Source organism: Chaetodon trifascialis, chromosome 4, assembly GCF_039877785.1.
Source record: "Chaetodon trifascialis isolate fChaTrf1 chromosome 4, fChaTrf1.hap1, whole genome shotgun sequence".
Taxonomy (NCBI): Eukaryota; Metazoa; Chordata; class Actinopteri; order Chaetodontiformes; family Chaetodontidae; genus Chaetodon; species Chaetodon trifascialis.
In genome coordinates, this window is record NC_092059.1 from 9,897,584 (window position 1) to 9,913,958 (window position 16,375).

Sequence of the window (16,375 nt, forward strand, 5' to 3'; positions counted from 1 at the left end):
GATGCCTGGATCTTTTAAAACAAAGCAGAATGGGGCTCTTGTTTCACCTCCTACTTGCTCTGCATACTTGGGATGGCCAAGACAACAGGCACAAGCAAGCATTGCAAATACTTTTCCCTCTTTCTTGCAACACAGCACAATACCAGAGTCTTCCCCCAGCGACCTGACTACTATGACAACTGGCAGCTATCAGCTGAAACCCTTTTCAGCAAGTCACAAACACAGTGAACAAACTTGTGCTGCAAGTGAAAATAGAGACGCACAAAATAAAAGATAATTTAAAATGGAATTTATTGGCATTTTAATTTTAAATACATAATGTAACAAAAATTAGAAAGTCTAAAGCATACCAATACAATTAGTTGTTTTTCTTTTTTTTTTGGTGTTGTAAAACTATTTACAAAAAGTATTTTCAAGTCTGATATAAACTGTACAGTCATCTGTCCACAGGGGGCCAGGAGGACAGTGGATGTCAGATAAGTGGGGTGAGGGCAAGTGGGGTGATGTGAAACTGAACTAGGAGGTGCCTGCAACATCAGTGAAGATTACATTTAGGTCAGAACATCTTCTCTTCATATATTGTGATCCATAAATGGTCTCCCAACTTAGAAAGAAACAAACAAATGTGGAACCCCAACTGTGGAAATCATTGACCAGGTCATTTTCCAATGTTTTGCATATAAAACTAAAAAACAGGGAAGGAAAACAGCCAAAGATTATTTTTGGATATCCTAGGCCTTCTTCATTTTGCCAAAGTGAGAGCTGCCATTCTCGTGGCGAGTGGAGCCGTTGGTGGCCCCGTGGTTGAGGCCGTTGCCGTTCTCGTGGTGTTTGCCGTTGGTGTAGACAGCTGTGCCGTTCTGACACTGCTTAGCGTCCACTTTCGGCAACCGTTTTCCCTTCACGTAAGCCTGGATCCAGAAGTTAGAGAAGAGCACGAAGAAGAAGGTTCCATAAATCCAGATGAGGTGGATGATCATGGGGAACTGGTAGTCGCAGGTGTCCATGAAGTAATACTGGGTAACATGGAGGGATACCAGAACAAACTGGGTCTGTTGGGAAGAATCAGTCAGGAGTCAGTCAAACACTTGCTGTAAATAAATGTAGAAGAATTTGTCTTTGTGCTTTTCGGAGACTGGGGAAGGCTCAAGAGAAAAACATTCAAGCTACACAAAACTGTGCTGGTGTTGATCCCTGGAGCCAACAGTTAACAAAATTCACATTCAATGATCAAATAAAACCAGACAAAGAATAAGATGTACCAGCTGAATGGCAGTCATGTATTTCTTCCACCACAAATACTTCTGGAAGTGTGGTCCAGCAGCAGCAAGACCATAGTAGAAGTACATGATGATATGGACGGAGGAGTTCACCATGGCATGGAACGATCCCATTCCACCTGGGGTGATAAAGACAAACATCAGGATGACTCAGAAAACCAAGGACCTCTGACCTAGAGAAATGAGTCCAGGGACTTCTGGTTAATCATTTCCTTATGACCGAATAGAATCCAGTACTGAAGAGGTAGTCTGTACAAAGTTTCTTCAACAAGATAAAAGTGGAAGCGAAATGGGAGGCATCGCTACTGACTGTACAGGTCAAGAGGTTCAAGACATGTTTGCAGGATGAAGTGATGGTGCTATCAGCTGCTGGTGTTCCTGCTCCATTAATCATTTTCACTCTCTCTGACTGCTTTAGTTAATGTGTACTCACCGGGAGCGTAGCAAACACCCCACCACCAGGTCCAGGGCATGAAGGAGTGGTGGAAGATGTGTAGGAAGGTGATCTGACCGTGCTTTTTCCTCAACACGAAGAAGACCTGACCGAAAGGAGATAATGATTAGTTGAAGGAGAGCTATGGTGACCAACAGTGAACGCCATGGCTGTTGGGTAAAATGGACTGAACTTACCGTGTCGATGAGCTCAATAATCTTGGAGAACCAGAACAGCCAGGCCACACGGACCATCTGGAGAGAAGAATAAAGACTTAGATACAAATACTAATTTCACCTCATATTAATCAAGGATTGTATATGGTTGAGTTGTTAGAAGGGGCTTACTCGTAGCGCTTCGGGACTGTCAGACGTATCAACTGCGTCGCATCGCCAGGTATACGTTGTGGCCCAACCAGACATCAAGAACTACAGAGCAAAAATGTTATTTACTTGGGGACTCATCACTGTACTGAGGTTTTGGTCATAGCTACCAACCAAAACTGCACAAATGTCCATCTCAAGAGCCACACTATAAACACCAAAATGTTCAAAAAGGTGCAGAAAGTAGATTCATTGGACACTTTAGACTTTTAAGAACAGAGTCTTACTTCGTAGACGATGAATATGGACAGCGCCACCAGCATGAAATTGTAGACTACCATGGCTTCTTTTAGCTGTAAGGGCTTGCGATTGGCCATTATTCGAGGTCCGAGGTACAGTACAAAGAACAGGTAGCAAAGCAATATCGCAGACATGGGAAGAGGATTCTGCATGAGTGGATACTCCTTCACCCGCACATCTAGACAGGGAAAAAAGACAAAGCCACATTAACAAACAGGCACATATATAGCGTGAGCTTTTTGTATTTAGTCAAGTGAATCACCTACCAATTCCAGCCAAGAGGTAGTCATATATATCCATGGCGTGTGAGCCAATCTCCTGAATCCCTCGAAGCACGTTTGCCATCTTGTATCGCTGTTACCCAATTATCTGTAAAACACCCAACAGGGTCATCATGAAATATCACTGAGTGCAAGAAAACATTGCCAAAATAAATGTCTTCTTAATCCACATGCAGTCGTTTTGGATGTATTAAACTAGTTCAAACGAACAATACTCCTCCATCTGTTCTCATTCATTTTCAACAGAACCTTATGGAGCCTAAAATCCTTGTCAACCAACTTTTCCTTGATGGTGACATTTCCAGAGACATCCAACAATAAAAATCAACAGCACTCAGCTTCAAGAATGAATCACATAAAATCTTGTGGCAAAAAAAAAAATAAAAAAAATCACATGTCTTGTTCACTGCTCGGGTCTTCCCTTATGATCACCCGTGACCAATAAGGAGGAGCAATTTGTGACATTTACTTATTCAGCAGGTCTGAAATGCAATTACTGGGACAGAGCAGCTTATCGCTCACCAAGCAAACACTCCCAACAAAAATCCCAGGATGCTTTGCCCTGGCTCCAACCACTCATCAGACATGGCCTGATATTAGAGAGGAGGTGCTACAGGGAGCTGGGAGGGCATCCCTCGTCCGACAGTAAGGCGGCACTCTACTGGCTGTTTGGGTATTGTGTCCTAACATCTGGCATGACTCCTGCACACAAAGTGAAGTTAAAGATCATTGAACTGAAAACATAACCTGCAGAGCACTGATATCAAAGTTCCTTAAACCAACAGCAAATGTTCTTTCTTATGTGGCAACAGCACTCATTGGAAAACTAGCAGTGCAAACTGAATCCTAGTAATGCAACTACAAATACGGCGACAAGTATTTCACCTTGCATAATGCACACAAGAATGTTGCTATGGTTTTTCAGACTTGCGTGTTCTTCTGTTGACAAAGGCTCACCATATCAAGTGCAAACTACAAAGTGTGTTCACGAGGCAGAGGACATGCAGGGTGCGGTCTCCTCTCGCCACAGTGGACCCAGAGGAAGCCATTGTTTGATGCACAATCTACAAGGCTCTGAGTTTTCACTGCCTAAGGACTAAAGAACAGCCCTCCTTAAACCAACACAATTAAAAGCTAATAATTTCATGCTGTGGAATGAAGGGCAGGGAGCAGAGAGCATGCAGGTGCTGCAGAGGAAAACTGCAAGACGGGACGCTGTAAAGACATGTCAAGTGGAAACTTCAGCTATGTACTAAGCCAATAATGATCTAAGTTTAAGATGTGCGCTTGCTCTCAGCATCAGTCTTTTAAAAACGCTGATGCTTATCAAAGGATGGCGAAGAAGAAATGAAACTTGCAAAGAAATGTTGGAGATCAGATACGGGACACGAGTCTTTCAGTCTGCAATCGACTCACTGAATCAACGCTAAACACATCATCTGACTATGCCAGAAACTATGTTGCTCAAAAAAAAAAAAATGACGACACTGATACAGAGTTGGAGCGCTTTTTGCACAATCCAAATCAGTTGGTTTAAGCATAATATCCCTTGATCTGCTTATGTTAGTGCATTAATTGGGTCAAAGTTGACTGAACTGAGTACAAGTCTACAGTGAAAACAGATTATATCTGCTCTTTCTTTTGTAGGTCCTCCCTGCAGTTCTCTGGCGTCAGCATTCCTCAACCTCCACAGTGTCTTTCTGGTGGGTCTTACTGTGAGGCTGCCAGGTGACTGAGCCCACCGACCAATATGTGACAGCTGCACTTGGCACCACTGCCTAACTTCCTTCCGGTGACATGGTGGAAACTTTATCTGGAGTTTTGTCTTCTTGCACGCCTCAGTGTTATCACCAACAGTGCAAATGGTGGTGTTGTATAACAGATCAGATACATGACATTTCACAAAACTCTTACACAAAAAGCTGTGGCTGTTTTTGAACCGATGAAGCATTTGGTCAGGCGCCTCACATTTCAACAAGAGTATCATCATGCCTGTGGTGTAGAGTCTGTCTTGTTCTGAGGAAAAATTCTGAACAGTTAAATTGATCAGATCATCTGACCAGGTTAGTGATCATGTTCAGGTTATTGTGGCTTGGTGAATTTGAATTGTGTAGTGGCAGCTTGACCACGTCACATGGCCTAAATCTGACTTCAGAATTTGCTCGAGGTAGAATTTCAAAGCAGTTCTTAAAAGGCAATGGTAATGCATTAAATGTCAATAGTCACACAACAGCCAGTCAGATTATGTTGTAGACACAAGGTGATGGCTCAGATTTTCTATTTCTCCAAGTGTTTAAGTTGTACAAACATGTGACTCACGTCTTCTTAAAGAACTCTGGTAAATAATAAACTGATTGTTTGAGTCAGGGGGAATAGTCTCATGATCACAGCGCTAAGAAAAAGGAAACAACATGGAGTCCCAGATGAAGATGGAAGTTCAAAGAAAAATGAAGGTGAAGCCCCTTCTGCTGCGGCTCAGTGGCACCACGGAACATCCACTGGCATCGAGCAGTTTAAAGCTAAGAGCAATTACTGTGCCTCACTGCTCTGCTGCAATATTTATGGCATCTACTTATCAATGAGAGATCTTACTGCTTTTAATCTCCACTAATAAAATGCTTTCATGCTACCCTGAATCAGTAGCATACATTAACTCAATGGTTCAACGGTCATGCTGATATGATGATGATCAGCTATATCAGCAATACTCATACAGTAATTCCACAAGAGGACAGGGACTTCCTCATAGCTGTGTGAGGGGTCCAAAAGGTGTCTGCTGTATTCTTCCCATGAGAGAGTGAAGCAATCTATCTTTGGCCACATGACCACTATAGCACCAGTTTACCGTTAACCAGTGACTTCCGTCTCCTCTCAAGCAAAATGGTCATGATTTACAGCCCACAGCTACAGCAGTTCAAACTAAAACTAAATTTTAATAGCTCTGCACTGACACATCGTTATCCCTTCTCAATGTCCCACAGGCACTCATTCAGTATTAGGAAGCCTTGACAGGGAGATACAGTACAGTGGAAAGAAAGGGGAAACTTTTCCTATAAGAGTCAGTGAATCATAGAGATGGAAAAAGGGAGCTCCCCCTCGCGAGGAGGGAGTTAATGAACAAACTGGAGCAGAGAAAAGGGGAAAAAAAAAAAAAAAAAAATCAGCCAGGAGCCTATTACACAGTGAAGTCTGTCATAAAACCAGCATTTCAAACAGACCAGCCAGAGATCCTGAAACACCGAAACACCAGAAACCTTTCCGAAGGAAAAAAAAAAAAAAAAAACACCCTGAGCTGCTAAACATGTGGGCAGACTCCACACACAAGTTAGTCCACTGTCTGCGTAACATTGAGCAACTTACCTTGTTGAGACTAGAATTTACCCTTTAAAATCAGCACGGCAAAGCCTCTCTGTAATCTCTGAAGGCGGACGGGCAGGCGGGCAGGCAGGCAGGCAGGCAGGGGCAGCAGCAAGAAGGGAAAAACAGCAGAGCAGGGAGAGAGAGGGGGGGGAGAGAGAGAGAGAGAGAGAGAGATGGAGTAAGGGAATGAGAAAGTAAACTGACAAAGTGTGACTGGTACAGCAGTCTTCCAAATCCCCACCCTCCCTGAGTCACACAGTGGATGAATAACAAGCTCACAGAAGCAAAGGGAGGGAAGGAGGCAGAGCCAGAGAGAGAGAGAGAGAGAGAGAGAGAGAGAGAGGGAGAGGGAGAGGGAGAGAGGGAGAGAGAGCTGCAGAAGTACAACTGGGGTGAGAGTGAGATGGCCCCTATTTAAACCCACACCACAGAACTAAAGAAATAATCGGCGATTTGCTACAGTGTGACCGCCGCCCTGACTTCAATAAGTCAGAGACCCCCCCCCCTTTTTGACTCTCCTGGTCACACCCACCACCCACTGAAACACATGCGACTCTGGAGTGGCCCTGTAAGTTTTCTCTCAGGGGTGGGCTGATGATATTATTCACAGGCAGCGGGCGAGAAATCAGTGGCGACTCTGTTATCATGAAGGGGGCTATTGTTCCGCCTTTATTGGCTCTCGACCCGGCCAACACCCATTAAGCAAAACTGGCATCCATTTCTCTCATTTCTCTGAGCTTTCAGTTCTTTCATATGCTTTTCCTCATTTTTACTGTCTACATAAGAGAGTACAGCATTATTCAAAACTCTCTGTATTTACGGCAGATCCATGCTCGCTTCATTTTCTGGCACAGATATGGAGTCGAACGTACCGGACGAATAGATTAAGGCCAGGGAGCATCTGTGATGGTGATAAAACCTCAGTGTTTACTCAGGGTTGGATGGTACGCTCATTATAATGAGTGCTGTAAAAGGGAAGGCATGACTCATAAGATAATGTTTAAAATTCTTCCGAGTGTGTTGTGTAAGGACAGTTCGCCGATAGGAAATCGTTCATCTCGCTGCCAGGCCAAGCCCTTCTGAGAAGAACAAAACATCATAGCGATGATGAAAGACGTCAGGTTCTCTGCTCACTGGTCACTTTAGTCCAGCAGGAAAATAGCCAGTGAGGAGAAACGCATGGGAAACCCTGCCGCTTCACTCATGTCTTTCACTGTGGGCTGATTAAACAACACATAATGGCTTAAACGTTTAGAGCTCCTGAAGCTAAGGCCCGTTTATTATCACTCTACGAGGCAGCGTTCACTCTTGCAGACTAATATGAGAGTAGAACAGCCGTGTGCGGGCGATACACTGTATCTGATTGCTTGGGCTGGTTTTACCTGTCACTCTGTCCCTGCAGGGTGGTGTGGTGGCGGTGGTGGTAGGCGGGAGGGGGAGTGATGGCAGTGCTCCCTTTTTGCCCCTCCTCCAAATACTGAAAACACACCTGACAAGAAAATAGATCATCGTTCTCGCTCAGTAGGCACTGACAGAGCCATTTCAAGTATGATAGTCATCTGGTCCCGTGAAACCAACACCCCTACACACCCCGCAAAATCACCACGGACGCAAAGTCAACGAGGAAGGATGTGGTGATGCCAGCTGTGGTTGTTTCCAAAACCAAACTACGTTAAGCTTAATTAACAGAGATGTTCGCCTATAAAACTTAAGACATCTGTTCGGAAAGTCATTCATTCAAGTGGAAGATAAATGACACACTAACTTGTCTCCCTTGTGACTGTTTGCATTCACCAATTTGTGATTGATAAAGTCAAATTTTATCCAACTTTTTAGAACAAATCCCATCCTAAAGAGTGGGAAACGAAAAAAAATCAGGCTTTGTGGAGGACAAATAGGAGAATTTAGTGAGGTACAAGTCAGAGTAGTCAGAGAAACACTGAAAGCAAAAACTACAGTAACATAAGAATTGCATTTGGATAACACTTTGGCAGTGATCCATCACTGCAAGTGCTTGATGTACAGCTGTGTGAATGAATATATTGATTCCTAACTATTGATAATCTCGCTAATCAGTGCAGCAGTGAGCACAAGTCCCCTCCAGTATATATATCACAGGAGTCTGACTTTTCTCCTTAGTCCTTGTCAGTGCACAAACCTCAGGCCAAGCTCTGTTCTCAACGTGAAGAAGGTGTATAAGCGACAGATTATTCTGCTCTGAAGACTCGTCATACAGTCGAGGAACTGCCTTCAGAGGTTAATGCAAAGATGTCGGTGAAAAGTTATGACAGATGAGGTATTTGAAGTGATTAGTTCCTGCGAACATTCTGGAGAGTTTAGATTTTTTTTGGCAGGAAATATCTATTTATGTCTCTTTCTGAACAGACTACATCAGTTAAATGAATTACACTGTCGAAAAGCAAAAATAATAACACGCATTCCTATCAAGCCAACAGGATGATGAACTCATTCAAGAGAAAACAAAGGCCGCAATCAGCACGGTGCTCCCGGCTCTCAGGTGCGGTACAGTCACCTGGGGCCACGGTCTTCTCAGCCCAGATACGACTGACATAACTGTCTCTCAAGATGAAGATAAAATGAGCTGTGTTCAAACTCAAGCTGTTCTCAGCCTGCCTCAGCTGTCACTCAAAAATGCTTTTTTTTTTTTTTTTTTTTTGGTATGTCCCAAGGCCTGTTTGCCAAAACAGGAAGAGCTACAGTGTGCACAGATTACTGCAGCTACGTTATACTATGAGCAAAGATCAGGGTCGAGCTAAATTGCTTTAATTTCACATTAGCGCCAGTCTGGGACATAAAATCCAAAGTGGTCTGCACCATGCAGGGTCCTGAACAGGGTGCGTCAGAGAAAAGGTGTGAACCTGAGAGCGCACACATGCACACAGACACAAAGAAGCACAGCAAAGCTTAAAACAATATCTTAATGATTTTACTTCAGCGGCAAATATTGTTTCATCGATTTCATCATTGTTATACATGAAGGAACATGTGCAAGAAGTATCTGCAGTGCATAAATGTTTTACAGGCCAAATTGTTGAAGTATATTTCAATATTTATGCAAAGTCAAGATGAAAACTTGTGTTTTGACTTTTTAGTCATTTAAGTCTCCGTTTCCAAACTATTATTATTTGACGGATTTCTGTCAAACATGCTAGCTGTTAGCTAATAATCACATATCATTCAGACTCTTAAATATCCAGTTTGGATTGTAGCCATTTTGCAGTGAACTTCTTAAACAAAAAAAACATTTAGCATGAATACAAACTTAATACATGCCCTGACTTTAAAAAGAAGAACACTCTGACTTTCCTGGTTGGCATGACTCTCATTCAGAATAAATGTGTCAGGGTGACCTGCATCCCTGCTCTGTGACCTTGTCCTTTGCTACACCTAAATATAAAAATAACATGTGCCGGTCAATTTGCATATATCATAATTAAAGGTTTGCTAGAATTGTCCTCCGCTCATCAAAAAGAAACCCAGATCTCCATCTAAACAGCGAGTGCACATAACCTTTAAAGATCTGGAAGTGCACACTGGATGCATGCCCACTCATGGCAGACACCAGCTACGATAAGACAGAATACCTGCGACTTAATGATAAACAAATGGAGCACAATGCATCCATTTAAACACCTTTAAGAAAATAAACTTTGACAACCAAACGCTTAAGTCGTAGTAACTGTTACACCCCCCCCACCCCACCCCCCAGCACAGGAATGTTGCTGGACTTGACTCGAGACTGGCATGTTTACACCATCTTCACTTCATTGTGTTTGGGTGAAGGTGTGTGTGTGTGTGTGTGTGTGTGTGTGTGTGTGTGTGTGTGTGTGTGTGTGTGTGTGTGTGTAGGTGGTGGTGGGGGAGAAGTATCACCCCTACGTACAAGCATTCAGAAGACCGTTCCACACTGGTCTCATTCTCTTCACGCCCCTCCCCTCCCCTCCCTCTCTCTGTCCCCTCTGCAGGTCTCACCCACCAGCGACTCCAATTTCTGAAACTTTCCACACACAACAATGCCGGGTTGCGTCCTTATGAATGAGAAACAATCGCAGGTGCACGAAGCGTTAAGGACAAGCGAATTTGCATGGCGGCATCCTCCAGTAAAACCTTAGAGAGGAGCCAGTGAGCGGCACATGAAAAGTAACATTAATTACACAATGTTCGAAGATAATTTTATCTTAACTTGTGTTTTTGTACTTTGTGTTTGGCCGTCACTTGTCATCGGTTTTGATAAAACTGCGCTGCTGACATCTGAAGACAGAGACGTCACCACAAAGTCAAGCAGGCACAACAAGGAACTCGGTTGTCCAGATAAGTAATAAACCAACAGTTGAGCCACATTATCAGATAATTTATTGCTTACACTGGAACACTGATTACACACACACACACACACACACACACACACACACACACACACACACACACACACACACACACACAGCTGTGGAAAAGTATAGGTCAAAAGGTGAACCAAGAAGCCGTTTTGTAAACTGTGACCGTTTGCGGCTGACACTTTGAGTAGTAATTATACTGCTAACCTTCGTCTTCTCTTTCAAACACATTTGGTTAACCAGGGGCTGTCTTAAAAACCTGTATGATTGGAGGGGCAGGAAACATGAGCCGACTTCTTTTTAGAGATGAGTTGTTGGCAGTGAGCCGGGGCCGCATAATGTCTGAATAATCGATTGTGACGAATGCCAAATCTAAGAAAGTAAGATCTGAGTTTTCAGGAGGCGATGGGACATTCAAGGACAGTGCGGAGAACGCAGAAATATACAGGTTCTGACTGGAGGGCTGTGTAACCTGCCAGCTTACTAATCTGCAAAGCATTTCCAACCAAACTTGAAAACAAGCCAGGATTGTTTCTCTCCTGAAAGAACCCACCAACTTCTCAATGTTGAGACTGTAAATGTAACAACCCTCCCCCCCTCCTCCCTGAAACACAAACACACACTCAAGGGTGTGTCCTTGCAGGTGTCTCATGGGAGAGCACGCTAAAACTCATCAACAAAACAACTTCAGACTTGATCGATGAGCAAGGGTAAGAAGGAGCTGGCAGACAGGCCGCTGTTATGCAAGACTTAACCTCGACTGGAATGACACACCATGACACAGTTTACCAGGTATGTCAAGAATACCGAACATGCTACTACGACAAGAACTTCCACTTCAGTGTCAAACATACAAACGTAGCGAAAAACTACAGTGACTATAGTACAAGTGTAACTTTCAGCTATGACTGACACACACAAGCACACACAGACGGACAACAACAGGCCATTGTGGCGATGACTCCTCAGCAGATGAATCATTTTATGATTTGCAATAACGGTTTCGATGTGACCTTTGGTCTAGTTTTCCAAAAACTGACAATTAGGCAGGAAAATTGAACCTTACTTTCTCTGACATCTCTTAATATTAAAAAACAAAGCAATGCCCAATAGGAAAAGTAGGAATTAAAGGCCAAAATTCGCAATTAAAAAAACAAAACATGCCTAAACTCGTCACCATCTTTCTAGGATGCTGCTCAAAATAATAACAGTAATCTGGCAACCAGCTGCACATGTTGGTGCGTTTACAGGCTACAGACTTAAACCATCACCTACAACTTAACGTTTTTAGAGCAATTGCAAAAAATGTGTGAGAAATCAATGCAAGTCTTGCTTCTCTGGCTCCTAATTCGATCGTTTTTTTTCTAATATGTAAACTTCAGTCTGTGAATAGACCTTGATGAACCAAGTGCAGAAAAAAACCCTCCTGCTGCTCTGGGTCATGTGGGTTCAGACTTAAGGATGTTGAAATTCTGGCCACACCCCATCAATGTCATCACATTTGTCTTTCACCAAGAGGAACTTTGGACCAGTGGTCACACTTCTTCCTCCAGACCTTTCTGCCAATCAAAAGGCTGGGCTGTGGGCGGTCGGGTGGGTTTGAAAGTTGCACCAGAGGAGATTTATACTGTATGAAAAAAAAGGCTTCAAACACAAAGTCTGACTAACAGCATCCTTAAATGACTCTTTAACTGTTGTAATTTACAGCATTTTCCTAAATAAAATGCTGAATGTCTGCTTCTCCGCCCACAGGAACAAAGACAAAATTAGATCTCTTTAAATATCATTTCAGGAGCTTGACTTAAAAGCTCCAATTGTTTACACTGTAACCTCGTGCTGCCATTCGGAGCCTGCAGACTCGTTTGGTGTTGCTTAAATCAGCTTCTGTTCATTCAACGTGACAGTGTGTACTAACAACAGCCATGTCCATTGTTTAAGTTCATTACCATCACGTTAGAGGTTTTCTTACATGTGCATGAGACATGAGCTTGGTGGATACGGCTATCAATGCGCTCCAGTACACACACCCTGAGTTCAGCCATAACACAGTAGCACAAAGGACAGCAGTGAGCAGCCACTGCCAGGCCAGATAGCCGAGTCACACTGAAAGGTACATGCCGGCTGAGACTTTGCAGATAGCAAAGGCTGTAAACTGTCAAAGTTATCAATGTACCTTTGACACAGGACATGAGCAACTGTGTGAAGCGTGACCGCTACATGAACACACCCAGTATGACCTGCAAACATCATGAGGAAGAACCTGCTTTAAAGAGGAGAGTCATTTCCACCGGCTGAAGCTTCTACTTTCATCATCAGCTCTGCGCTCGCCTTAAATGCGGGTCCTTCAGAGAGGCTGTTTGCATTGGACGTGGATGAAGTGATAACAGTACGCATCACTGGTGTGTTAACAGCCTCAATGCCGCTGTGGTGTTTGCATTACTATCACAAATACAGTGCGCCTGGGCGGTTGACCTTGAGGCTCTTTGTCTCAGCCCCACAGGAGTTGTTTGCGGCCATTGTTTACATGTCTACAGAGTCAGTGATCCATAATGGACCTTAGGGGACCATCATCTGAGAAGAAAGAAAGTGTTTTCTATGTGCAAACAATCAAAATTTGGCCATGTGCAGTGCCACCATCTCTGGGTTATGTTTGCCAAATGATACTTGTGTGGTAAAAAACTACAATTTCAGCCTCACACAGCATTATTTACCAACTGTACGCTGCATAAACGAGGTGTGGTTGGTAGAGGATCTGTTTTTCTGGCAGGGCGACAACATGAAACCAGAGACTGACATGACTAATACTGCTGCATCCAGTAATAAAGGCGGGTGACTAAACACTCAACACTAATTAACTACACCATCTATATTAAGATATATTTGCATGTAATAAGTAGTGAAGGGTCATGCCGTGCCGACGCTTCAGAGAAGCGCTTATCGATGCTTGTATCGTTTAGGGCGAATGACGTCACTGATGACGTTCGAAGCCTCGCGGGATCAGGAATTGGTTCGAGTATCGCCGCGATTTATATACCGCAATGGATCCGCTCGCACTTCGTGGGTTAGTGTTGGCGATTCGTTGGTTTGTGAGTGACACAGAGGTGCACTTTGATGGAGAAAAAGAAAGTTTTCCCTCGTGTGGAAACATTTTGATCTGATCTCTCCCAATAAAATAAGTCCACTTTCAGTAACATTATTACACGTGTTTTGTGTTTGTTATGCAATGTACTATATTTTTCACCGTCTTGTCTTTTAATCCAAGGTGAATTGTTTGTTGTGCGCTAAAGAACTGGGCTACAACAACAACAAAAATAAACAAGGGGAATGTGGCGTATCTTGTTTCTGAAGTCTTTATCAAATTCACTGCCCTCTTCGTGCTCACAAGCACGTCCACCGCCCCTCACCATGTTAAAACACTGCAACAGGTTGTAAACAATTGTTTATTATATACTTTATTATATACATAATACACTAAACAGTCAAACAACAATCTAAATTTTATGTATATGAATGAATACATGAACGATACCTGACATGCATTTATTAAGGTGAATTGATTTATTTTTCTTCTTACACTGCTGCAGGACAGTCTTGAGTGTATTGCAAATTGATAAAATTACAGTTACAGTTACTTATAATTTCTAGGTTCTGCTCCGAAGTGTCAGCACAGTATGACCCATCACCACCTATAATATATCTGACTGTTTCACAGTCTCTGAGCAGCAGAGGGGTTTATGTGCACATGAAGCCTCGAGAAATGAACCTTTTTGCGAACCATTTGGCTGGAAGGCTTCAAGAAGCTTCATCTCACCATCACTAGTAATAAGTAGCCTACATGCAGTGCAGACTGTGAACTGTGATGTGAAGATTTTCTGATTACAGTTAGGTGATACCACTAACAACAATGCTGAATCATCATCCAGAGCAGTGAACCTAGTGACCTCACGAGGCCTCCTGTGACCTCCTCTGGCCCCTCTCCTTTCTCAGCACGGCCATGGGAAAGATCAGATCACTTCTTCGGATTGTTTTTGTTACACATTCACTTACTTGACTGACTTTTACTGGTGAGCAGGTGCAGGTCAAGGTGAGTCCCAACTGACTGCAGCATGACAAAGCACCAGGTAGGCAATTGCGTCACCTCACAGGTTAACCACATCAACTGTACTCTCGTAAATGCACAAGTACTCAGCTACCAAACAGCATTAAAAAAATCTGCCAGGTCATTTGAACTGGACCCATTTAGAGCCTCTGATAAAAAAAAACAAAACACATTCATAAACTCCAAAAAGCTCAAAACAAGCCCCGCCTGAAAAGTGACCCGTTAGAAACAGTTGCATCAACTGGCCAGCAGGTGAACTTTCACTTTGAATCCACTGGGGACTCAACTACATCTGCTACAACCCCATTGCCTACCTGTTAGGCATGCACACGGGCATCATGTATTCTCTGACAGCTGCACGCAACAAAAAGATGACCGTCAGCGTTACTGATTGCCTTCAAAGTGCAGACAACAATGCCCACTGAGCGGAGGAAGTCCGGCAGTGAATGAGCCCTTTTGTCCGTGGCACAGGTGCGAATAATAAGCAGGCGGTAGATAGCATCAATGCGCCGGATAACTGCGCGAATTGGCATGCAAATGGAAGCTCCAAGCGCACGTTTTCAAGGGACGCACATTAGGCACCATGAGGTCAGGGGTGACTCGCGCCTGACTTGGATTCGCTCAAAACTAAACATATTCTAAATGTACGGCCAAAAAGCTGTGTTTTTAAAGTCCACTTCTAATGCTATAGTTGCAGAGGAGGAAACAAAGTCACCCGGATAAATGGAACTTAAAAGTGACGCTGCGCAAATACGCAGCGCGCACGACCCTCACACCGCCCCTCAGAAGAAAAACCGCACCTGAAATGAAGTAAAACCTCGAAGAGCCCACATCTGCCTCCATGTTAAACCTTAAGAAAACAGTGTCAAAGGAAATAAAGAGTTGAAACAAACCTGCGGAGACTGCCGAAAAGCAGGATAATTATGTCGACCAGCTCGTGTCTGAAGTCTGCCCTGCTTCCTCTTTCTTAAATCTGACCCAACCCTTTGGTGGAGCTGGAAAAAGGTGGAGTCATCTCTACGCTGCTGTGACTGGGTCGCCTAATATGGACGTAATCGTATGACTGTATCAAATGCCAAATCAATCCAAGATCACAGCCCTTGCAGCCTAGTCTGTCTCTGATGAAGGTGGACCCGTCTAAACTCTGGTGCGCAGCAGGTTATTGCCTCCCAGCGTCAGATGAACACTGACACTAACTTTGTGGATTATTTTACATTATGAGAAGGAGACACACAGTATAAAGCTAGCATCATATTACCATCAAATCAATATATACTGTATATAAATACCTGCACTATCATACTAAAACAATCTCCCTCTCCATGGAATTTATAATAAAAAATGAGCTAACATCATGGCCTACCTGGAACAGTTTTTTTTTTTTTTTCTTCCATGTACCAGATGCACTGTAGCACTGTAAATGTCAGTGACACTGTTATCAGTCTGGTTGATTCAGGCCTCAAATCAATAAGTGACAGAATCTGATCCCAGTAAAGATAAGAGTCTGCTTGCACATGTCAGTCAAACAGCAGCAGCGGGATGCTTTACATACACTATATAAACCATGTATGTCCGCTCCTATGTGTCCATTTAATGAACACATTTCAAATGAAAACAAAAAGATGTGATTCAGGTTATTCTAAGTAATCCTGCACACGTGGCCCGTTACAGTGAGGTGGATGATGCTGTCCTGATGGTGGCCTTTTCCCATAATGATTACATAGAGATGACAGAGAGAGTGGAGGATGTGTGTAGAGCCTGGAGCAAAGTAGCACAGCGTGACAGACACATGTTCTGCTTGTGTGGTCATAAATCATACCTGTAAAAGCAGTAAACTGTCCACCTGGTGCTCTAAGTGCTCCCTCTTACACTACCTGAGGCATCCAGGTGAACTTTTAAACTCCTCCTTCAGGAATCTGTGCCTGGTCTGACCTCTAATGAGGC

At 43.4% G+C, this 16,375-nt stretch overlaps 1 protein-coding gene across 5 annotated transcripts; it reads right to left on the bottom strand.

Moving 5' to 3' along the window:
• Positions 1-273: 273 nt before the first annotated feature.
• Positions 274-15,410, bottom strand: elovl1b (ELOVL fatty acid elongase 1b). 5 transcript variants are annotated; one of them, XM_070960212.1, is made up of 9 exons: positions 15,325-15,410; positions 5,978-6,035; positions 2,603-2,705; positions 2,324-2,514; positions 2,061-2,141; positions 1,911-1,967; positions 1,714-1,819; positions 1,263-1,399; positions 274-1,052 (listed from the first exon to the last, which is right to left on the bottom strand). In XM_070960212.1, exons 3-9 carry the CDS (start codon positions 2,679-2,681, stop codon positions 732-734), a joined length of 972 nt encoding a protein of 323 aa, XP_070816313.1. In that variant the 5' UTR covers positions 2,682-2,705; positions 5,978-6,035; positions 15,325-15,410; the 3' UTR covers positions 274-731. The 5 variants fall into 5 exon arrangements, with proteins under 5 accessions (XP_070816313.1, XP_070816314.1, XP_070816316.1 ...); XM_070960213.1 differs by lacking the exon at positions 5,978-6,035 and having other exon boundaries at positions 15,325-15,406; XM_070960215.1 differs by lacking the exons at positions 5,978-6,035; positions 15,325-15,410 and adding an exon at positions 15,232-15,256.
• Between the last annotated feature and the right edge of the window lie 965 nt (positions 15,411-16,375).